The 25023-nt window shown below is 35.3% G+C and overlaps 1 protein-coding gene across 21 annotated transcripts in view; it reads left to right on the top strand.

The window, feature by feature from the left end:
* Window positions 1-25023, top strand: part of LOC145328765 (uncharacterized) — a 173387-nt gene that overhangs the window by 135890 nt on the left and 12474 nt on the right. For 8 of the 21 annotated variants that reach the window (XR_013882591.1, XM_080172596.1, XM_080172600.1 and 5 more), the window contains 25 exons: window positions 145-624; window positions 712-1197; window positions 1339-1824; window positions 1969-2454; window positions 3221-3706; window positions 3851-4336; window positions 4921-5394; window positions 5507-5992; window positions 6083-6562; window positions 6716-7201; window positions 7300-7785; window positions 8131-8616; window positions 8750-9295; window positions 9891-10102; window positions 13178-13321; window positions 13888-14023; window positions 14257-14303; window positions 15089-15244; window positions 15427-15576; window positions 16257-16346; window positions 16920-17081; window positions 17436-23041; window positions 23519-23676; window positions 24060-24174; window positions 24744-24835. Coding sequence is in view for 20 of the 21 variants with exons in the window: in XM_080172596.1 (XP_080028722.1) it covers window positions 145-624; window positions 712-1197; window positions 1339-1824; window positions 1969-2454; window positions 3221-3706; window positions 3851-4336; window positions 4921-5394; window positions 5507-5992; window positions 6083-6562; window positions 6716-7201; window positions 7300-7785; window positions 8131-8616; window positions 8750-9295; window positions 9891-10102; window positions 13178-13321; window positions 13888-14023; window positions 14257-14303; window positions 15089-15244; window positions 15427-15576; window positions 16257-16346; window positions 16920-17081; window positions 17436-23041; window positions 23519-23676; window positions 24060-24174; window positions 24744-24835 (13422 nt within the window). In the remaining variant the exon portion in view is untranslated. The remainder of the gene's footprint in view (window positions 1-144; window positions 625-711; window positions 1198-1338; window positions 1825-1968; window positions 2455-3220; window positions 3707-3850; window positions 4337-4920; window positions 5395-5506; window positions 5993-6082; window positions 6563-6715; window positions 7202-7299; window positions 7786-8130; window positions 8617-8749; window positions 9296-9890; window positions 10103-13177; window positions 13322-13887; window positions 14024-14256; window positions 14304-15088; window positions 15245-15426; window positions 15577-16256; window positions 16347-16919; window positions 17082-17435; window positions 23042-23518; window positions 23677-24059; window positions 24175-24743; window positions 24836-25023) is intronic. The other 13 variants (XM_080172594.1, XM_080172604.1, XM_080172603.1 and 10 more) reach the window with 13 other exon arrangements.

Here is a 25023-nt window from a genome sequence, read left to right as displayed (position 1 = left end):
GGTATTGGGAAGGCTTGTAAAAGAATTTCAGGAGTTAAAGTGGTGTATTTTTTACAGGCTTCATTAAATTTATTTTTGACTTTTTATTTCTAATAATTTTTATCTAATTTTGATTACTTTTGACTATTATTTACATACTTTCAGTGTTGAAGTGTTTGATAAAGACAAACTTGGTAGAGACAAATCTCTTGGTAAGGTTGAAATATCCAGAGATGATCTCGATACTAATGAGCCTGTATGGTTCCCTCTAAAGGGAGTCAAGTCTGGAGAAATCTTACTGAACTCAGAAATGCTTGCTCCTGGTCAGAAACCAAGTGGATACGGAGGAGACAGACAGGATTATCCAGTTGCAGGAGGTGATGAAGGGTCAAGAAAGCCAAGCAGTGTTGCAGGAGGCAAAAAATCTGGAAATCTTGGAGATTATAATGGACCTATCCTTCATGTTGACCTAATTAGAGCTAAAGATCTTGTCAAAGGTGATCTAATTGGCAAGTCTGATCCATATGCTACTCTAAAATATGCAGATCAACAAGATAAAACTCCAGTCATCAAGAACACTCAAAATCCAAAATGGGATCATAGCTCTGACTTTGAATTGGACCCAAATAATCCAGAAAAATTAATGTAAGTTTTTTTTATTATTTGATAAGGTAGAATACAATAGTAAAATTTAAATAGTTTGAAACTTTTTCTTAATGCTTTTAATTTTAGAATTGAAGTATTTGACAAAGACAAGTTTGGAAAAGACAAATCTCTTGGCAAGGTTGAAATATCAAGAGATGATCTTGATACTAAAGAACCCGTTTGGTTTCCACTTGCAGGAGTCAAGTCTGGAGAGATTCTTTTGAACACAGAAATGTTAGCCCCGGGCCAATCCCCAAGTGGATATGCTGGAGATAGTCAAGATACTGACGTAGCTGGTAAAGGTGGTGACGGTAGCTCCAGGAAGCCTAGCAGCCTTGCTGGTAACAAAAACTCTGGAAACCTTGGAGACTATGATGGTCCAGTTTTACATGTTGATCTGATCAGAGCCAAGGATTTGATCAAGACAGATATGATTGGTAAATCAGATCCTTATGCTGTGCTAAAGTATGCTGATCAACATGACAAAACTCCAGTTGTTAAAAACACACAGAATCCGAAATGGGACCACAGCTCTGACTTTGCTGATGATGCTGACATTTCTGATAAATTGATGTAAGTAATTTGCTTATTACAAATAAAAATAAAATCAATATCTATGTTTTTTAGAATTTCAGCAATTACATTTCTTAACTTTGAGAAAATAAGTAAGTCTAGTAAAATGATGCAATCAAGCTAATTATTTATAACTTTCAGAATTGAAGTATTTGACAAAGACAAGTTTGGAAAAGATAAATCCCTTGGCAAGGTTGAAATATCAAGAGATGATCTTGATTCAAAAGAACCAGTTTGGTTTCCATTAGCAGGAGTCAAATCAGGAGAAATTCTTTTGAATACAGAATTGTTGGGTCCAGGCCAATCTCCAAGTGGATATGTTGGAGATGGTCATGATGCTGACTTAGCTGGTAGAGGTGGTGATGGTAGCTCTAGAAAGCCTAGCAGTCTTGCTGGTGGTAAAAAATCTGGAAATCTTGGAGACTTTGATGGTCCAGTTTTACATGTTGATCTGATTAGAGCCAAAGATCTTATCAAGACAGATATGATTGGTAAATCTGATCCCTATGCTGTGTTGAAATATTCAGATCAGCAAGATAAAACTCCAGTTGTCAAAAATACACAAAATCCTAAATGGGACCACAGCTCGGATTTTGATGCAGATTTCAACAGTCCTGAAAAGCTAATGTAAGTTTATATGTTATTAAATTTGTTTCCTCTATATTAGAATTTGTCCATTTTTGATTTTGCCTGTAATTTTTGAATGTAATTAAAGTGGTGGTTGGTATTTTATTTTGAATTAGGTAGTTCTTTTACTATTAAATTTTCTAGTATTGAAGTGTTTGACAAAGACAAACTTGGCAAGGACAAGTCTCTTGGAAAAGTTGAAATATCAAGAGATGATCTAGGCTCTAATGAACCAGTATGGTTTCCATTAGCTGGTGTCAAATCAGGACAAATTCTATTGAATACAGAATTGTTGGGTCCAGGCCAATCTCCAAGTGGATATGTTGGAGATGGTCAAGATACTGACTTAGCTGGTAGAAGTGGTGATGATGGATCTAGAAAACCAAGCAGCCATGCTGGTGGTAAAAAGTCAGGAAACCTTGGTGACTTTGATGGTCCAGTCCTACATGTTGATCTGATAAGGGCAAAGGATCTTATCAAGACTGATATGATTGGTAAATCAGATCCATATGCTGTGCTGAAATATTCAGATCAGCAAGATAAAACTCCAGTTGTCAAAAACACACAAAATCCAAAATGGGATCACAGCTCTGATTTTGCTGCAGATTTCAACAATTCAGAGAAGCTTATGTAAGTTGAATTGTTTTAATTTCTACATTGCTGAGGTTGAGGTTTGCTTTGATCATGTGCTGAATTCAATTTCAGCTTAAAATTGCTTTTGATCCAGAATTGCTTTGTTTGATTGAACATTTTTACTAGAAGAACCTAAACAGTTTTGGGTATATTTAATAATTGGTTTAATGATTGTTAGTTAGATCTCATTATTTGCTTGGTGTTGGTAATATAATATAATAACAATAGTCATAATTATACCAGGTTATAGGTTGGTCTGGGTATTTTAATGGTTAGATTTGTATGCTTACCCTTCCAAGACCAATATTCATTGTCTAATATACCTATTTATTTTTTTATCTGGTTAGGGAATAAGGATTGTTTGTTACTAATTAACATGGCATGGTGTAAATTTAATAACATTGATCAGTGTAATTGATATGGTAATTCAAGTATGTCAAATATACCTATATTGTTTTTGTATCTGGTTAAGGATTGTTTGTTACTAATTATCATGGCATGGTGTTAATTTAATAACATTGATCAGTGTAATTTATATGGTAATTCAAGTAAAAGAATAGAAAGAATCAAAACTTTGATTCTTTTATTTTTCAGAAGAGTTATTAATTAATTTATACTTGATTAATATGACACTTTAGGCTTTAGTGATATAATCTAAATAAAACATAATTAGTGTGTTTTCATTGTCTGCCTGGTGTATACAGATTTATAAATTGATTAGTTATAATGAATATAAGGAATATTAAAATGTTGAATTATTTAGAATTGAAGTGTTTGACAAGGACAAACTTGGCAAGGACAAAACTCTTGGTAAAGTTGAAATATCAAGAGATGATCTAGGCTCTAATGAACCAGTATGGTTTCCACTCGCTGGTGTCAAATCAGGACAAATTCTATTGAATACAGAATTGTTGGCACCAGGCCAATCTCCAAGTGGATATGTTGGAGATGGTCAAGATGCTGACTTGGCTGGTAGAAGTGGTGATGGTGGATCTAGAAAACCAAGCAGCCTTGCTGGTGGTAAAAAATCTGGAAATCTTGGAGACTTTGATGGTCCAGTTTTACATGTTGATCTGGTCAAAGCCAAAGATCTTATCAAGACAGATATGATTGGTAAATCTGATCCTTATGCTGTGTTGAAATATTCAGATCAGCAAGATAAAACTCCAGTTGTTAAAAATACACAAAATCCTAAATGGGATCACAGCTCTGATTTTGCAGCTGATTTCAACAATCCCGAAAAGCTAATGTAAGTTTATCTGTTATCAAATTTGTTTCCTCTTTAAGGAATTCGCCTAGATTTGATTTTGCTTGTTATTTTTGGATTTAATTAATAGTGGTGGTTGGTGTTTTTTGTTAAAAAAGGTGATCAATATATTATTAAATTTTCTAGTATTGAAGTGTTTGACAAAGACAAACTTGGCAAGGACAAGTCTCTTGGAAAAGTTGAAATATCAAGTGATGACCTTGGCTCTAATGAACCAGTCTGGTTTCCATTAGCTGGTGTCAAATCAGGACAAATTCTATTGAATACGGAGTTGTTGGCTCCAGGCCAATCTCCAAGTGGATATGTTGGAGATGGTCAAGATGCGGACTTAGCTGATAGAAGTGGTGATGGTGGATCTAGAAAACCAAGCAGCCTTGCTGGAGGTAAAAAAGCAGAAGCTCCTGAAGACTATGATGGATCAGTTCTTCATGTTGATCTTATCAGAGCCAAGGACCTTATCAAGTCTGATATGATTGGTAAATCTGATCCTTACGCTGTGTTGAAGTATGATAATCAGCTTGACAAAACTCCAGTTGTCAAAAATACACAGAATCCAAAATGGGATCACAGTTCTGATTTTGCTGCAGATTTCAACAATTCCAAGAAGCTTATGTAAGTTAAATTGTTTCAATTTCAACATTGCTTTAGGTTGAGGTTTGCTTTTATCATATGATGTATTCAATTTCAGCTTAAAGTTGCTTTTAGACCAGAATTGCTTTGGGTTGAGGTTTGCTTTGAACAGTTGATGAAATTTACATTTATAATATTTGCTCAGATAAAGAAATTTAGGTTTGATCCAGTCAGATTTAAACAACTTTTTTTGGCTTATAAAAATAGATCTATGTGGATTAGTTTTTGTAGTTAATAGTATTTGCTTGGTGTTAGTTACCATGATTGTTAAATTTATCTAACTTCTGTTTTGCTATAACATTCTTGGTTGTGGTAAAGAATGAATTTCAAAAATCTATAAATTTTGAAATGTTTAGTTAACTTTGCATTGACCTGACTTAGTCTAAAAAGGAAAAAGGATTGTTCAGCTTAAAAAGTAGCTATTTAAGACATTATGCAAAAACTTTATCTGAGTTCATCAGATAATTTCATTTAGTTGTTGTTGCTTTTTATTGTATTTTTGCTCTTGAACATAACTTTTGTGCTCTTTCATGGATGAGATAAAATGAATATGGTATTTTTTCTAGAATTGAGGTGTTTGACAAGGACAAACTTGGCAAGGATAGATCTCTTGGAAAAGTAGAAATATCTGGAGATGATCTTGATTCTAGTGAACCAGTTTGGTTTCCACTTGCTGGAGTTAAATCAGGACAAATCCTTTTGAATACAGAGATATTGGCACCTGGCCAATATCCCAGTGGTTATGTTGGGGATGGTCAAGATGCTAACCTTGAAGATGATAATAACTCCAGGAAGAAGAGTCTTACTGGAGATAGAAAAGCTGAAGCACTTGATGATTATGATGGTCCAGTTTTACATGTTGATCTTATAAGAGCCAAGGATCTTATCAAGTCAGATATGATTGGTAAATCAGATCCATATGCTGTGTTGAAATATGATAATCAACTTGATAAAACTCCAGTTGTCAAAAATACACAAAATCCAAAATGGGACCACAGCTCTGATTTCAAGACAGATTTTAATAATTCTGAAAAGCTTATGTAAGTTTTATTTCTAAATCAGTTGACTTGTAATATGGTTGAGGTTGATATTTAAAAACATAAATAACATAATGGTAATGGATTGAAATTATTTACAATTTTACTTTTTTAGAATTGAGGTGTTTGACAAAGATAAGCTTGGCAAGGATAAGTCTCTTGGCAAAGTTGAAATATCAAGAGATGATCTTGATTCAAAAGAACCTGTTTGGTTTCCTTTAACTGGAGTTAAATCAGGAGAAGTTCTTATAAATACTGAGATGCTGAGACCTGGAGAATCCCCTAGAGGATATGCTGGTGATGGTCAAGATGCTCCAATTGGTGGCAAAGATAATGATAGTTACTCTAGAAAGCCAAGCAGTCTTGCTGGAAGTAAAAAGTCAGGAATATTGGGAGACTATGATGGCCCTATCCTCCATGTTGACCTTATAAGAGCTAAAGATCTTGTCAAAGGTGATTTGATTGGAAAATCAGATCCTTATGCAGTTCTTAGGCATGATGGCCAACAAGACAAAACTCCAGTAATGAAAAATACTCAAAATCCAAAATGGGATCATAGTTCAGACTTCCCTACAAATCCTAAAGCTGATGTTCCACTGATGTAAGTACCTTTTTTATTATTTGTTTTTCTTTAAAATATATTTTTAACGCAGATGTGACAGGATAATTTTAACTTTCTTGTGTTGTTTAGAATTGAAGTGTATGATAAAGATAAGTTTGGCAAAGATAAGTCTCTTGGAAAAGTTGAACTTACAAAAAAAGATCTTGATACTTCTGAACCCATGTGGTTTCCTCTTAAAGGAGTTAAATCTGGAGATATTCTACTTAATACAGAGCTACTAGCTCCAGGAGATTCTCCAAAGGGGTTTGTTGGAGATGGAGAAAGCACTCCTGTTGCTGATCCTAATACTAAAGACAGGAAAGGACAGAGTGTATCTGGAGGAAAGCAACCTGCTGGTTCCTTGAATCCTGATCTCCCTGTGTTACATGTTGATTTAATTAGAGCTAAAGATTTGATAAAAACTGATCTTATTGGAAAAAGTGATCCTTATGCACTGATTAAGTTTGATAATCAGCAAGATAGAACACCTACTATGAAAAATACTCAAAATCCCAAGTGGGATCATAGCTCTGATTTTTCATTGGATCCTTCCTACAGCAATAATCTAATGTAAGCAAACATATTTGAAAATGTGAAATTTTATAAATTGCTAAGCTTGGTTGCATACTTTTACACTGATAATTTTGCTTTGTTGCTTGCTTGTATAGTTATGATCTGCTTTAATAGTAATGTAAAGTACCTAATAATTGTCTTTTTGTTTAGAATTGAGGTGTTTGACTCTGACAAATTGGGTAAGGACAAATCATTGGGAGAAGTAGAAATATCTCAAGATGACTTAGGAGCTAATCAACCCATATGGTTTCCTCTCGCCGGTGTGAAATCTGGACAAATATTACTTAATACAGAATTACTAGCTCCAGGGGAAGCACCAAGTGGTTATATTGGTGATGGTCAAGATGCTCCTGTTTATGGTGGTGCCGGAGATTCAAGCTCCAGAAAGCCAAGCAGTCAAGCTGATGGCAAGAAAACAGGTCTTCCCAGTGATTATGATGGGCCTGTTTTACACATAGATCTTGTTAGAGCTAAAGATTTGATTAAGACTGATATGATTGGTAAATCTGATCCTTATGCAGTTCTTAAATATGATAACCAACAGGACAAGACACCTGTAGCCAAAAACACACAAAATCCTATATGGGATCATAAATCTGATTTTGCAATGGATCTTCAAAACAGTGAAACTCTCATGTAAGTAAAATTTTTTTCTGTAAAATTTTAAAATAAGTGTTTATGTTAAATATTTTATTTATTTGTAACATATTAATATAATTTTTTTCTCTTTCTAGAATTGAGGTATTTGACAAAGACAAACTTGGTAAAGATAAATCTCTTGGCAAAGTTGAAGTTACTCCTCAAGATATGGAATCTGCTGATGCAATGTGGTTTCCATTGAAGGGCGTAAAATCAGGAGAAATTCTTCTTAACACTGAATTACTAGCACCTGGACAAGCACCTACAGGTTATTCTGGAGATGGTTCTGAAGCACCAGTTGCTGGTGATGCAAATGATGGCAGAACCAGAAAGCCAGGAAGCCAAACTGGTGGTAAGAAATCCGGAATACTGGAAAATTATGATGGACCTTTGCTTCACATTGATTTGGTCAGAGCAAAGGATCTTATTAAGACTGACTTGATTGGCAAGTCAGATCCTTATGCTGTTATCAAGTATGCTGACCAAAATGATAAAACACCTGTTGCAAAGAACACCCAAAATCCAGTTTGGAATCACAGCTCTGAATTTGTATTCGATCCTCAGCATCAAGAAGAACTCATGTAAGTATTTGTTATTAGTTTTATCAAAAAAGTATTTTTATTGCTTTGAATACCAGCCTGTCAATTAAGGATTATTAAACAGCTGGGCAAATTAGTTTCTAAATTTAAGATATTCGGGTAGCTGAGTTGGTAGAAGAATAACAATCTAATTTTTTTCAATTACTACATACTATAGTGAAAATTTATTTTTGAAAATTTACTACATACTATAGTGAAAATTTATTGAACACTAAGATAACTTAGGGTCAAATAAACCCTAGGCTTTTACATCAAGTTTAACAACTATCATTTTTATGCAACGTTTATATTCCAATGATTTGCTATATACATTTTTAATTAATTTAGAATTGAGGTGTTTGATTCTGACAAGCTAGGCAAAGATAAATCACTTGGAAAGGTAAAAATATCCAAGGATGACCTTGGAACAGACCAAGGTGTATGGTTCCCACTGAAGGGTGTAAAATCTGGACAAATTCTGCTAAACACAGAACTTCTTGCACCTGGAGAATCGCCCCTTGGATACACAGGAGATGGTCAAGATGCACCTGTAGCTGGACAAGATGATAACCATGGCAAATCCAGAAGGCCTGGCAGCATGGCTGGAGGCAAAAAGTCTGGAAATCTTGGGGATCAAGATGGATCAATTGTCCATGTTGATCTCATGAAGGCTAGAGACTTGATGAAAACAGATATGATTGGCAAGTCTGATCCCTATGCTGTTCTCAAGTATGATAATCAACAAGATAAAACTCCTACAGTAAAGAATACACAGAATCCAGAATGGAATCACAGCTCTGATTTTGATAGAGCTTCTGGCAGTCCTATTTTAAGGTAAGACTTGTTTAAGTTTAATTGGAACATTTTATTTTGACTCTCAAGAACACTATATCTTACTTAATCGCAATTATATTTTAGCAAAAATAAATTTAGAGTTGCTTACTAATTTAATCTTTTATATTTCTAGTATTGAAGTGTTTGACTCTGACAGATTTGGCAAAGATAAAAGCCTTGGTACAGCTGCTATTGATCCTGAATCACTTGGAAACCTTGAACCAAGATGGATTCCTCTGAGCGGCGCTAAATCTGGTGAAATTCTTGTCAATACAGAACTACTTAATCCAGGCTGTGCACCAACTGAATATGATCCAAATGCCGCGTATCCACGCTTAGGAGAAGGTCCTAACGACGAAATTTTGACAAGAAAACAGTCTGGACTAGGAAATGGAAGACAAGGGGCAGGTGATGATACTGGTTCAAGGAAACCAAGCAGCCATGCTGGTGGCAAACAGTCTGGAATACTTGGAGATTATGAAGGTCCTGTACTTCACCTAGACCTCATCAAAGCCAAGAACCTTATAAAGACAGATTTGATTGGTAAATCAGATCCTTATGCTATAATTAAGTATTCTGGAGATGAGGATAGAACTCCTGTTGCTAAGAACACACAAAATCCTGAATGGAATCATTCCACAGATTTCCCTGCAGATCCAAATGAAGTCTCTAATGTTCAGTAAGCTTTTAATTTTTAAAACTATTTATCATTTGAATTTTCATTCTATATAGATTTAAAATCGTTTAAAGTCAGTTTAACTTTAACAAAGTATGAAATAATATTAGATTTGAAAAAAATTTATTTTTTTTCTAAAATTTAAAAAAAAAAACAGAAGCATGACAGAAAAGTATTATGTATTTTGCATTTTTCGATATGCAAAATACATAAATACACAAATTTTAACAAGCATGTCAATCCATAGGTAGCGAAAGACGAAAATACTAAAAGATATAACAAATGATACAAAGAGTGATGCATTGCTCATTGAACTGAAAATTAAATTTTAATACTTTTACTTAAAATAATTTTAAAAATTGTACCACAAACACCAAATATATGTGAAAATCATTTGTAAAAATCCAAAGCGGATGTTTTATAATGATGGGAATATTAAAATAAATTTTTAGCCATCAATCTTCCAACTCGTTTCAAACAGACAGACAGACATTCTAAATTGTAGAGTAGCTTCGCTACTTAAAACCTCTTTTGATGTCTTTTTGCACTAATTTTGTATTAAATTGTTCTTCTTATAAATGAAACTTTTTTTGTGTAGGATTGAAGTGTTCGATGCTGATAAACACGGAAAGGATAAATCCCTGGGCAGAGCTGAGATATCCGCCAGGGATCTCAACAACTCCAGCGTACCCAGATGGTTCCCATTGAAGGGAGTCAAGTCTGGTGAGATTTTGTTGAATTCCGAGTTGTTGGCACCTGGACAGAGGCCGGCTGGTTATGCTGGAGATGGAAGGCTTCCAGTTGGACAAGGTGATTTTTTTTCTTTTGTTTTCACTAGCCTTTAGGGGCCCTTATGAAAATTTTTATAAGGATTTCTAAAAACTATATTCCACTATAATGTTTCTGTAAATTAATACTAGCAGCTACGCCCCTAGCACCTAAGGGCTCTATACTCGAAGGGACAGAGAAAGGCTAGAAAATAGTTTTATCCCTCCCCAAGACTTAAATCTAAAAATAAATATCCTATAACCATAACAGGACCTATGTGAAGCTTACCTAAAATAGAGAACCATAATGATTCAGTATTTCTTGGGATCATAAGCTTCAGACAAAAACCTTTACTACTTTATATAATAGGATTAGTTATAGCTATATGCTTAATAACTTCAACAAATATATATTCTTTGTAGGGTTGAGCCGGATATCCGGTCATTTTCAATATCCGGCCGGATACCGGATATTGAAACTATCCGGCCGGATATCCGGCAATATAATCTTTTATATTTTACAACAAAAATCTCTGTTTCTTGTAATCTTAAATGGTTGTAATTTTCTTATTATTGTAGCTAGAAGAACAATTTTTTCTGAATATGTTTATCTTTATGTAAATTTTATATTAGAAATCTCAAAACATAAATTTTGGCGGTGGCAGCAGTTTTTGGCAGCTGCCAGCCGCAAACCGACGGTTGGCAGGTAAACGGCAACGAATTTTATGAAATTGTAATATGTCATGAAGATATATAAAAAAAGCCTAGTTTAAAATTTGCAATCTTCAAGTAAAAATTTGCAATCACAGGAACCGTTTAAAGATTCCTAGAGACCTGGAGGTTCAGGACCTGGAACCTGAAATCGACTTGAACACCTATATTACATATGAGGATGTACGACTATAGGATATTTTAGTATTAGATAACATGAAACGCTTTGTTTAAATAAAAAAATATTTTAACTTTTTACCTGAATGACCTTACCAGATTTGCTGGCATCCTGTGCCCGCCAGGAAGGAGGTATTAAAAAAATTTTAACTCTCAGTTATGTGTCATACCCATATTTCGAAAGTCACTCAGTTATAGCCCTCTACCTTTTATACACAGAAATTGGGATAGAAAAAAACAAAGGGGGGGGGGATCAGTAATATTTGACATAATATCATTTGACATAAATTCATTTCACATAAAACATTTGACATAAAATCACTTCACATAAAGGTACATTTGACATAAAAACATTTGCCATAAAGGTACACTTGGCATAAAACGTTTCACATAAAGGTACATATGATATAAAGGTACATATGATATAAAGGTACATTTGACATAAAGGTACGTTTGACATAAAGGTACACTTGGCATAAAGGTATATTTGACATAAAGGTACACTTGGCATAAAACGTTTCACATAAAGATACATTTCAAAGTGTACCTGAGGTAGTCATTTTTTTCCCCGAGCATGGCAACCAGTGAACAGAATCTCAGTTCTGCACCACAAGCCTTGCACGACTGAAGTTCCCATGTCTATACAGTCATATTTATATGAAAATATTTTTAGTAGATTTTTGATTTTTTTTTGAAGATTTTCCCTAAGGTAATTTTGCTTTCTTTTAATAATAAATAAAAAATTTAAAATCTTCAAAAAAAGATTTAAAAATCTTCTAAACATATTTTCATATAAATATGACTGTATAGACATGGGAACTTCAGTAGTGCGAGGCTTGTGGTGCAGAACTGAGATTCTGTTCACCGGTTGCCATGTAATGTACCTTTATGTCAAATGTACCTTTATGTCAAGTGTACCTTTATGTCAAGTGTACCTTTATTTCAAGTGTACCTTTATGTGAAATGTACCTTTATGTGAAATGTACCTTTATGTCAAGTATACCTTTATGCCAAATGTACCTTTATGTCAAATGAGTTTATGTGAAACGTTTTTATGTCAAATGTACCTTTATGTCAAATGAGTTTATGTCAAATGATACTTTATGTGAAATATTTTATGTGAAATGAATTTATGTAAAGTGATTTTATGTCAAATATTACTGATCCGGGGAGGGGGGGGGGGGCAGTTATTCAACGCCACCTCCCCGCCTATCCTCCAACCGTTAGGGGTTGATATTACAGATTGAGGGTAGTAATAGTTAATTAGATTTATTTGCTAAGAAGAAAGATCATTTAATAGTTACTTTATTTTTAAGCTTTAACCCTAATTTTATCCTCCTATCATATAAAGAAAAAGCTTTTTGTTGTCTGTAGCGAAGGATCTTGCTAACAGCTGAACCGATATGGTTCTCCTTTAGAGTGAAGCTTCTTATAGGTCTCAGGGTGGTTTTAGGCTGTTTAATTTTTATAAAAAAAAGTCGTTGTAAGGTTTTAAGTTATTTTTCTGCACTTTCATGTCTCTTCTAATATCCCTAGATACTAGGGACGCAGCCGCTAGTATAATATAAAATACCAGTTTATGAAGAAATTTTTTTGTGGGTATAGTCCCTTTCGTGGCAACGCCCCTTAAGAAGCGATTATTCGTATTTTCACAGTAGCTTTCCTCCTTTTTCTAGCCCCTCGCGGGGGACTCTAACCTTGCGAGCTAATTGCCTAACACTGCGGGGCAATCACCTAACCAAATATAAACTAACCTAACCTATTAAAAGCAATTTTAAAAATACAACGAATCGCCCCTTAAGGTGCGTTGCGACGAAAGGGACTATATCCTTTTTTGATACTTTAATATGTAGTAATTTGGCCGGTTATCCGGCAATTTTGTCGGATAACCGGATATTTGTCGGATATCCGGCGTTGGCCAAAAAAATATCCGGCTCAACCCTAATTCTTTGTTTATCAAAGAAGTGTTTCTTTTTATTTCTTAATCCTGCTCCTGTAAGGGATGTAAAAGTGTTGTTGATATTCAACTTCAACTATTTTTAAAATAAAAGGAACCTGGTGAAATATTGCTGGTAACAAGGATCCTGGATTTAGCAATACAAGGAAAAAGAATTTTGTGAAAATTTGTACTGCTGGATCAAGGAACCTTGTAATAATCCCATGAACCAGGGAATATTCGTCACCAGCAATATTTCATCCTGAACTGCACTTGACTCGAACCTTTTTTAAGGAGAAGATGAGTCTGGTAAATCCCGGCGTCCAGGTAGTGTTACTGCTGGTAAGAAACCAAGCTATGCTGGTGGAGACCATGATAATCCTCTACTGCATGTTGACCTTATCAAGGCAAAGGATCTTGCTAAAGGAGATCTCATAGGTAAGCTATTTGAACTAGGGATCTAAAGGATAAGACAATGGCCGATAAAGTGATGTACTTCCCCAATGATGATACACAAAATTACCCCTTCTTTAGATTAAAATTAGTTGTTGAAACGTTTGATCTCTCAACTTAAAGAATCAACCAATCAAAATGCACTAAAGTCCCCAAAGTTGTTAAGCAAACCAATAAGAAAACGTTATTATAAACTTTGGGGACTAGTGAAATCAGCAGCACATTATCCTCTCTCTCTCTGTATATGAACATTTAAAAAGAATATAATTTTCTCAGTAAAAATGAAATAAATACTAGAAGTGAGCTAGAAGTTTTTCTTTTAATTCTTGAAGGATATAAGTAGAAAATAAGATAAATAAGAAACTTTTGTTTCCTTGTAATAAATTAAAAGCATGGACAAGAAAGGTTTGGTGATTTTAAATAGAATAACATCTTAAAATACATATCTATTGCTTACAAAGCAGAATGGAATCATATTTGGACAATTTAGTGAGTTTTATTTAATGATTTAAGGATAAGAAGACACCATATAACATATATTTTATTATTAGGTAAATCAGACCCTTATGCTGTCTTGGGCTATGATGGACAGAAGGATAAGACACCTGTCATAAAAAATACCCAGAATCCACAGTGGGATCATTCAGCTGATTTTATTCTTAACCCAGAAGATACTAAGAACCTTAGGTAGATATTATTTCATTACCTAATAACAATTGAAAACAATTCTTAACATATTTTATATTCTATAGTTATTACTTTTTAAGAGTTATCGGAATTGAATTTCAGGAAACCATATAGGTTCAATGGTTTGAGAGATCCTTCGGTACAGACTAACAGACAGACATCCTGTTACTTTTAATAAGGAAAACTTAGTGGCTAACTTTTTTACTAATTCTATTTGATGTGTTTTCTTTCAGTATTGAAGTGTTTGATTCTGATAAGCTTGGCAGAGACAAATCTTTAGGTAATATTAAATTTTTCGATCATTAAATTAAGATTAAGGCTTTGATGCTGTGAGTATTGGTGCAAAAAATGGGGACAAATTTTAAAATGATTTGACGGGGCTGATTATTTACGTCACAAGTGAGGGGAAAGAAAAGGGAAGGAGGAAAGAAACCCCCTAGAAAAGAGATGGGGGTATGACGTCACACGCCCCAAACAATTTGAAATTTGTCCCCATTTGTTGCACTTATACTCACAGCATCTAAGGCTTTTCACAATCTTCTAATTCTTCTATAGAAACTGAAACTAGGTCTTTAATTAATTAAAGTAAAAAAAAATGCTTAGATGCATGGCATCTTAATAATTGTCCTCTCCCCCCACATTGCATTACAGACTCACTGTTTCCCTAAATTTATACCTAAGACATGATGTGTATATGAAATTGTTAATGTTCTCAAACATTTGAAAGTGATGATAACTGACTTAATTTACTATTTTATACTTTTATTAGATTGCACAAATCAACAGATGCGTTGATTGTTCGTCTAATTATTGCTTACTTTTAAAGTTTCTTACATAACAAATGCTAACCTTTAAGTTTTTACATTATTTGTAGTATCAACACAATTACGACCGTTTTCAGTGTTGTTGTATGAAAAGGAACAATAATTGAATGGCAGTTTTATTTACAAAAAGAGCAAAAAGAAAGAATCAAATAAAATTTACATTTTTAGTGGTATATATTATTCAAATGATCATAATAAAATTATTTAAACCTTCAAGTATATTTTTAACTTTTTTTGTCAGGTAAACTTGAGCTGTCACCAGAAAACCTGGACGCAGGCCAGCCACAATGGTTCCCTCTGAAAGGAGCAAAATCTGGAGCCCTCCTACTCAACACTGAGTTCTTGGCACCTGGCGATATTCCAAGGTTTGAGACATCGGGCTCTAAGCCCATCAAAGGTAACAGAAAATAATAGATGTAGAATATATACGTGGATAATATGACAGGGGAAAAATTGTCGTCACTTTAGGTTGCTAACATGGAAAACACTTATTAGTCAGGTCGTTCTTCCAGCAGGAGGGGAGGGGAGATACATCGTTCTATTTAGTTTTATAGATATTAAAACTGTAATTACTACTAGGTGGTAAGGGTGATGGTGCTGCAGACGCAAGCAAGGTGAAGGCGTACGGCCCTGGTCTGGAGAAAGGCAACGTGATGCCTGGCAGACCAACAAACTTTATGATTGATTCTACCAAAACTGGTCCTGCCCCGATAACCGTCAATGTAACCGGTAATATTTCAAATCAAATTGATTTTAAGAGTTGGAGCTGTTTAAAGTGCCCTATTAAAATGGGGACAGATGTCACTGCTTTTGGCCTACCTATTCTGTTGACGTTAGGAAATACCCTATACCCAATCTCTTTTCTTGGGGGTTTCTTTTCCCCTTTCCTTTCTCTTTTTCTCTACTATCGTCAATAGAATAGGTAGGCCAAAAGCTGTAACATCTATCCCCCTTTTCCAAGGACAATAAACATAGCAACTTGGGGGTTTATTTTCTACAAAGTTTACTTATCTAATAATTCTTCTCGCTACCTTATTGAAGTAAAAGAATAGTGTAACTCTCCCCAAAGGGTGGGGGGGACTATGTCCCGATTTTGTATTGAGTCTTTGAAATCAGATAATAGCATAGGAAATATAAACAGAGTTGAGTCCCTAAAAGAGAACAAATGTAATTTTAAAGCAGACAAAAAGGGTTTCCATCCTTTGGGGCAAGTAGTTGTCTGGATTATATACATCACTGTACTACTAATGCACTTATTGTTACCTTTGGCTGTTTCAACAATTCTAAATTAAAGATATATGTACAAATTATTGTTAAATATTAAAAAAATGTTTTAGTTATGAAATATTGAATAAAATCATGAAAAACTTTTATTTCAAACAAATTAAAAATGTATTTGTTTATTGTAGATTTGGATGGCAACAGTATTGGTAGAACTCCAACCATAACTCCTGTAGACGAGGGTCTACATGATGTCAGTTATGTACCACCCCCTGTAGGTATGTATGTACACTATACAGATAATAAACAGACAAAAAAATCACAGAATGAACAAACGTATAAATTAAGTTGAGGACCAGATGTTTAGTTGCCATAACAAAGGAAAGAAAAAGAGATAATATGCAAAAAAGAATAGAAAAAAGCAAGACATTGAAAAAAGTATTTATGATTTTAAAGCATAACCGACAGACATTCGGACAAAATAATGGCATATGTCATATAAATGTGAAAACTTCAAATGGACAGACAAGGTGAATTATAGAGTAGCTTCACTACTAAAAAGGTAGAATTTTGGAATTGAATATATTAAAAAGACAGACAGATATGTAACCAAAAAATATTATCCTATCCTACATATTATATAAAAAAAAGTACGATTTTTTTTGTCTGAAGCTTAAATTCTCAACCATATGGGTTCTCTGTCTTAGGTAAGCTTCACATAGGTCCTGTGATGGTTTTAGGCTAATTTATTTTCAGATTTAGGTCCGCTAGTTTGAGATGAATAAGACATACATTTTTAAAATTAGTTAAAGTAATATTTTAAAATAGTGTTAATTATTTTCTTTTTTAAGGAGACCCATATGAGGTTGATATTCGTTACGGTGGTGAACCTATACACGGAGCTCCATTCAAGATGACAAGTAATCCTGACATGAACTATTCACCTGACGGAGGGGACCTGGACAGACAGGGCAGACCTTCCATTTCTGGCAGGAAGGACAGCGACCTCTTGGGTAAGTTGGAGTTTTTGATAAAAGAACAAATGCATCATGTAGTAACAGGTGAATTATGCACATTAAGGAAAAAGAAATTAAAGGCTGGTTCCCTCCCTAGCATCTAGGGGAGTAATGAAATAGCCTGAAACTTTCACTAGATTTTAATTTGAAACCTATATGTTCTTAATATAAGTTCTTAACGGACAAACCAAAAATCCTCTTACTAATATGTGTATAAGGAAATAATATAGAAAGAGACTAAAAAATTCAAAGCCTCTGTGAATTACTATGTTTGTTCATTTATTTAATATCTATGAGCATATCAATGAATGTTATCATCCTTGTCAATATATAACTAATTTATTTTTTCAGGTAAGAGGAAGGAAAGTAAGATTGGTGTCTCAGTAAATCCTGACACCGCACAAAACCTTGGCAAGATTCACATTTCCCTCATAGAAGCCAAGGACCTTGCCAAGACAGATATCATGGGCAAATCTGACCCTTACGCCATACTGTCCCATGGCAATCAGAAGTTTAAAACTAACACAGCCAAGAACACACAAAATCCCAAGTGGAATTATGAAGCTGACTTCAATGTTCCTGACCAGGGTGATGACAGGATCAAGGTTGATATTTATGATTCTGATAGAATTGGAAAGGATAAGCCACTTGGCTCAGCATATTTTGATGTTGATGAAGTAATGTCCAGGGGTATTGTGCCCCCCGGGTGGTATCCCCTTAAAGGAGCTAAATCTGGAGAAGTTTTGATGGCTGCTGACTTTGAACCATTTAATTCGAGAATGTCCAGCCCAGAGCCATATTCAAATCTTTCTGATAGCAAATCAGGCAGCAGAGCTGGTGACAGAGATCAGCCAAGAGTAAGTGTCAGCAGCCAGCCTTATGTTGATGAAGGTGTTTTACATGTTGATGTTGTTGCTGCCAGAGATCTGGTAAAATCTGACATCATGGGCAAGTCTGATCCATATGCCATTGTTGGACTAGGCGATAACAAGCATAGATCCAGTACAGCTAAGAATACACAGAATCCTGAATGGAACTTTGGTGTTGATTTCCCAATTGATAGCACAAATATTGATGATGACTTAAGGATCAACTTGTTTGATCATGATAAGATTGGTAAAGACAAGTCTCTTGGAACTGCTAGTCTTCCAGTACAAGATTTACTAAATTCATCAGGACCTGATGCAGGTAACTGGTTTCCACTGAAAGGAGTGCCATCTGGAGATGTTCTTGTCTCCACAAACTTTGTGCCATATGATGAAGATCCAGCTGGTTATGAAAAATTGTCTGGAAGAGGGAAAGGAAGGCAAAGCAGAGATGATGGAAGCACAAGAAAAGCTTCTGAGGATATTGCAAGAGGCAAGAGCAGTATTATCAGTATTAGTGATGATGACTTAGATAAAAATGGAGTAGGCAGAAAAAGATCAAATATTTATGGAAATGCAGACCCCAGGGCAGGCAAAGGTAATGCCATACCCGATGGAACAGTTAAAGTTATTGTTGAAAAAGCCAAGAATCTGATGAAAGCAGATCTTATTGGCAAGTCAGATCCTTATGCTCTTGTTGCTTGTGGTGATGACAAATCCAAATCTAAGACAATAAAGAATAATCAGAACCCTGAATGGAATCATGAGGCAATCTTTGCAGTTGATGATAACAGCCCAGCAAACATTAATATTAAAGTTTTTGATGCTGACAAGATTGGTAGTGATAAATGCTTGGGTAGTGTTGATATTCCACTTGATGATCTTGCAAGAAATGGTCCACTTGTTGATCAATGGCTACCTCTACATGGTGGTAAGAATGGTGAAATTCAAGTAACTGCTTTGTATGTTGATGATGACAGAGGAAACAACAACAATACAGTACCATCCAGAAATACATCTGTTGTTAGCACTGGTGGCAAGAAGATGAGTCATGGAGGAGCAAGGAATGTCCGGGACATGCTTAAAGATCCTGCAAGAGAACCGCTGGAAGCTGGAGATCTTGAGCTTGAAATTACAAAAGCAATTGATCTTCCAAAATCTGATCTAATTGGAAAATCTGATCCTTATGCTGTTGTTAATTTTGATGGTGATAAGTTAAAAACTCCCACTGCCAAAAATACACAAAATCCAGAATGGAATCAAATATTCCACATTCCCATTGACGAGAATGGTCCTCATGATGTTAGAGTTGATATATTTGATTCTGATAAGCTTGGCAAGGATAAACTACTTGGTTCTGTAAATATTGATGTTCCTGATGTTATAAATGGTAATGCACTTAATGATGAAATGCTGCCATTGAAAGGAGCAAAATCAGGCAAAGTTCAGGTGTCAGCCAACTTTATACCTAAATCAGAAAATGGAAGTAGCCCAAGAAGAACAAGTCAGGGTGGTGCTAAGGAAGCAAGGAAATATCTTTCTGGAGATGATGATTATGATGACTATGCTAGGAGTCCCAAGTCAAGCATTTCTGCTGGTAGAGACAGTAGAAAACAATCAGGCATATCTGATGGGTCAGATCTGCCAGAAGGAATGTTACACTTCAACATTAAGGAAGCCAGAGATTTGGTCAAGGCTGATACTGTTGGCAAGAGTGATCCATATGCTGTTCTTACATATGGTGATAAGAAGCTTAAAACAGACCCTGTAAAGAATAACCAAAACCCTAAGTGGAAATTTGAAGGTGACATGCCAGTTACAGCAGACAGTCCTAAAGTTATCTCTTTGGAAGTGTTTGACAAAGATATGATTGGCAAAGATAAATCTTTGGGTAAAACCAATCTTGATGTTATGGATATCATAGAAAATCATCCTATTAATGATAAGTGGGTGCCATTAGAAGGGGAAGGAATAAAATCTGGACAGGTTAAACTATCAGCAGATTTTACACCAGCAGATCCTTCAGATTCCACTTCAGGATCAAGAAGAGCATCCAAACAAGGAGATCAATCAAGAAGATCCTCAAAACAGGCTGAAGATGCCAGAAGTGGAAGTAGAAGACCAAGTGGATTATCCAGTCCTGTTGGTGATGCTATTCCAGGTCCAGGACTTGTACATGTAAATATTAAACAAGCAAAGGATCTAGGAAAAGGTGACATGATTGGAAAGAGTGACCCTTATGCAGTTCTTTCTCATGATGGAAATAAAAAGAAGTCTAAAGTTGAAAGAAACAACCAAAATCCTGAATGGAACTTGGAAGCAGATTTCCCAGTAGACAGAGATAGCTCTAAAAACATCAAGGTTGATATATTCGACCATGATAGATTAGGCAAGGACAAGCCCTTAGGCAGTGCACTTATTGATATTACAGAGCTTGCTGGTGGCATTCCAATGAATGATGAGTGGATACCTTTGAGTGGTGTAAAGTCAGGAGTTATTCAGGTATCAGCTGATTATATTCCGCAAGATCAGTATGACAGAGCACAATCACCAAGAGATGGATTTGGTGGAGCCAAGAATGTGAGAGGCAAGCTAAGTAGAAGCAGAACACCAGAAGGTGGCGACAGCAGAAAAGGAAGTATGGACCGCAGGAAGCCAAGTGGTGCAACAGTTGGTTCATTTGATGAAATACCTGCTGGCAACATTCATCTAAACATTGCTCAAGCAAAGGATCTTGCTAAGAAAGATATTATTGGAAAATCTGATCCTTATGCTATTATTACATATGGCAATGACAAAGTTCGCAGTAACTCCATCAAAAACAATCAGAATCCTCAATGGAACTTTGAAGTTGACATTCCAGTTGATCCTAATGGCCCTGAAAAGATACAAATAGATGTATTTGATGAAGATAAGCATGGAAGGGACAAACCTCTTGGCTCAACTGAAATAGACATAACTGATCTCCTTAATAATGGCCCCTTACAAGATGAGTGGATCCCACTAAGCAATGCAAAAACTGGCAAGATCCAAGTGTCAGCTGACTTTTCACCAGATGATGAGTCACAGTCAAGAAAATCTAGCTCAGTCAGAGATCCTGAGAGAGATAGTGGCAAGAAACCCTTGCAAAAGATGCCATCAAGTGATAGATTCAGATCTCCAGACAGAAAGTCATCAAGTAGAAGACAGAGTGATGTGGATGACAATGTTTTACCTGGAAACTTGCATTTAAATATTGTCCAAGCTAAGGATCTCATAAAGGGAGACATGGTTGGAAAATCAGATCCTTATGCTGTGATAAGTTATGATAACAAAAAGATCAAGACAAATGCTGTCAAGAATACACAAAATCCTGAATGGAACTTTGAAGTAGATATTCCAATTAATCCCAATGGTCCAGACCATATGAAAATAGAAGTGTTTGACAAGGATAAATTTGGTAAGGACAAGTCACTTGGCTCAACAAATATTGATATACCAAGCTTGCAAAATAGTCAAAATGCTAATGACGTTTGGTTGCCTCTTGACAATGTGAAAGCTGGTCAAATTAATCTTTCAGCTGATTTTACTCCTGGCTCGCCAACAGGTGATCCAAAATCTGGTTTCAGTTCAAGAAAAGCTTCAAAAGAAAGCTATGGAGGCATGAGAAATGTGAAACAGATGTTCAGCCGTTCAACCAAGACAAGTCTTGACAATGGTTCTCACCCAAGCAGAAAGAACAGCAGCGATGAAAAGCTTGGAACAATTAAATTAGATGTTCTATGTGCTAAGGATTTGATAAAGGGAGACCTTATTGGTAAATCTGATCCTTATGCTGTTATAGATTATGATGGAGCTGTGTATAAAACCCCTATCAGACACAACACACAAAATCCTGATTTTAACATTCAATGTGATATTGATATTCCAGTCAATCCCAAGGAAAGAAACATTCACATCACAGTGTATGACTCAGACAAGTTTGGTAAGGACAAGTGTATAGGAACACTCAACTTGGACATTGGTAAGGTTATGAATCTTGGCAAATTAAATGAGGACTGGCATCCTTTGTCAGGAGTCAAGTCTGGTGAAATTAAGATTTCAGCAGATTTTGAACCAGACCAAAACTCTATAAATATTAGTCAAAACTATTTTGAAAATATACGCATATCAACACAATATCATGAGGTCAGCCTGAACAGAATTCCACTGCCTACAGCATCAGGTGAAGTTGAAGCCACGGTGCAAAGGCCATCAGGTGCTGTTGATAAGCCAGAAGTTGATGATAACAACAATGGTACAATTTCTGTAAAATACCAGCCTGTTGAGGAGGGCATTCACTATCTACATGTCAAGTTTAATGGTGAACAAGTACAGGGCAGTCCATTTAAATTCCATGTTAATTCAGTAACCAGTGGCCAGGCTTATGCCTATGGTCCAGGATTGACACATGGTATCAGTGGCGAACCTGCCAAGTTTGACATTAGCACTAAGGGAGCTGGAACTGGAGGTGGTCTTTCATTAGCGGTTGAAGGTCCTTCCAAGGCAGAAATTAACTGTGTTGACAACAAGGACGGCACAGTTAGTGTCAGCTACCTGCCTACAGCTCCTGGCGAATACAAAATCATTGCCAAGTTTGCTGACCAACATATTCCCGGCAGCCCATTCACATGCAAGGTCACGGGTGACAACAAGAAAAAGAATCAGATCTCAGTTGGATCCAGTTCAGAGCTTCCCCTCCCCGGCGACCTGTCAGAGGCTGATATACGTGCATTGAAAGCATTTATCCAGAGTCCCTCTGGCGATGTGGAACAGTGTTTCCTCAAAAAGCTGCCCAAAGGAAACATTGGCATTTCTTTCACCCCCAGAGAAGTTGGCGACCACTTAGTGTCTGTGAAAAACAATGGCAAACACATATCCAATTCACCATTTAAAATCTATGTGAACCCTCAGGAGGTGGGAGATGCTTCAAGAGTAAAAGTATCAGGCGATGGTCTTCAGATGGGTAGAACACACATATTCAACAAGTTCCAGATCAACACAAAGTCAGCTGGTTATGGAGGCCTGTCCCTGTCAATTGAGGGTCCTTCCAAGGCAGAAATTGAGTGTCAGGTACGATTTTTATTAATGTTTATTAACCAATATAAAAGGTCTAGAAAAGTCCAATTTTTTTCAACTAGTAGCGGAGCAATATCAACTTTTAATGAAATTTGACAATAATATTGTTACATTTATGATACTTATTCATAACATATTTTCAATCTCTAAAGAGATTCAGTAAATTTTTATTGCTTTATTCCATTTATAAAATTTATTTTTTTATTTCATGGAAAATTGTTAATCTTTTTACATATTTGTCAGTTTTACCCGTATCTGTTTTTTCCCATATAAGTTTAATTAGTGTCACTTCGACTTCGCCAAAGTGTTTGATATTTAAAACCAGAATTATCATTTTTTTGTGTAATTGCATGTTACTGAAAAGCATATATCTTGCTGCAAAGTTGTCGTCAATATTGACAAAATAATGTTTAAATCTAAAAGATCAGAGACCTCTTTAGATTTGTTATATAATTGATTGTGTTTTGTTAGGACAACGAGGATGGAACACTGGATGTGCAGTATAAGCCAACAGAGCCCGGCTTCTACATGGTCAATATCAAGTTTGCTGACTCCCATATTCCAGGCTCCCCCTTCCATGTTCCAATCTCTGGAGAGGGATCAGAGAAACAAACTGAAAATATTAAAAGGTAAATTTTTTCTACTAGCGGCGGCGCCGCCCCCAGCATCCAGAATCTATGTATGTGTTCTAAGGGGTTAGTAAGGGGGCAGATAAATAGAAACTCAATCAGTTTAGTAGTTATTAAAATCTTAAGCTTTAGACAAAAAAAAACATAGCCTCATAAGCTTCATATGACTTTTAGTAGTTTAGGACTTTTAACCAATATAACTATTAAATATATGATATATCCTTTAAAAATTAAGTGTAAATTTGATTTTTATTCGGTTATTATGTACGAATTTACTCAATTTGGTTATTTTTGGAAATTCAATTAAAGTTTTTCCGTAGTATAATTGTTAACGTTCCAAGTTATATCTTTTACAGCTTATGTATAACTTTTTATTTGCATAGGATGAGAGAAGCTCTACCTGTAACTGAAGTTGGAAGCCAGAGCAGAATGACCTTCAAGATGCCAGGAATCAACCTGAGAGACCTGGAGGCACATGTTACCTCCCCATCAGAAAGGGTAAGAAACTTAATTTTAAAATATAATGCCATAAAAACATAGACGTCAAAGCTTTTTTTATGAGTAGGGTAAAATGAGTTGCTTCAACGGATCGGTGTTTTTCTTATTTTATGTTCGTTTTTAGTTTTGAGGTTGTTGAATGAGGGGTTTCAAAGTTTCAAAGTGTCCCCCCCCCCCCTTTTTTTTTTGGACATTATATCCCTCGACACGATAAACTAGAGTTCAAACCTTTAACATCAAAGAGCAAACTTTTATTACAAATCTTTGCTTTAATAACAATCCTCTATTTCGTTTGTTAATAATCCTCATTTTATTATCAGACAAAATTACATTTAAAGTTCTGAAAGAATCTCCTCTACTTACCCTAATCCTTATTTCTACTAACTTATTTCCATTATCGCTTTAAAATCTATTAATAACCAGCCATTCTGAAAAATTATGTATTGCATCGTATTATATCCAGGGTTCTACAAATATAAAAAAAACTGGTTTTCATCTATCAATTTTATATCCGCGGAAAGCTGTTTATAATACGATGCTATGAATAACTATTATGTTATAATGTTAAGGTTGAGAAGGCACACATAACAGAGCTTGAGGAGGGTCTATTTGCTGTCAACTTTGTTCCAAGAGAGCTTGGAGTACACACTGTCACTGTTAGGTACAAAAATTTTCATTTGAAATTTTAAAAGCGTTTTCTTCTATTTAACTGTTTTACCAGTTGTTTAGAATTTTTTTTCTGACAGAAGCGTCTTATATGTAGTGCCTGTAAAAAAAATTATGACATTAGTTAATTGAAATGAATACTGGCTTGTCATTGGTAATTTAGTCTGGGTTGTTTGTAGCCTA

Source organism: Acartia tonsa, chromosome 9 (assembly GCF_053477335.1).
Source record: "Acartia tonsa isolate MP-2025a chromosome 9, ASM5347733v1, whole genome shotgun sequence".
In the NCBI taxonomy this organism is placed as follows: domain Eukaryota; kingdom Metazoa; phylum Arthropoda; class Copepoda; order Calanoida; family Acartiidae; genus Acartia; species Acartia tonsa.
Note: the sequence above shows the minus strand (reverse complement) of the source record. Positions and strands in the feature narration are given on the sequence as shown.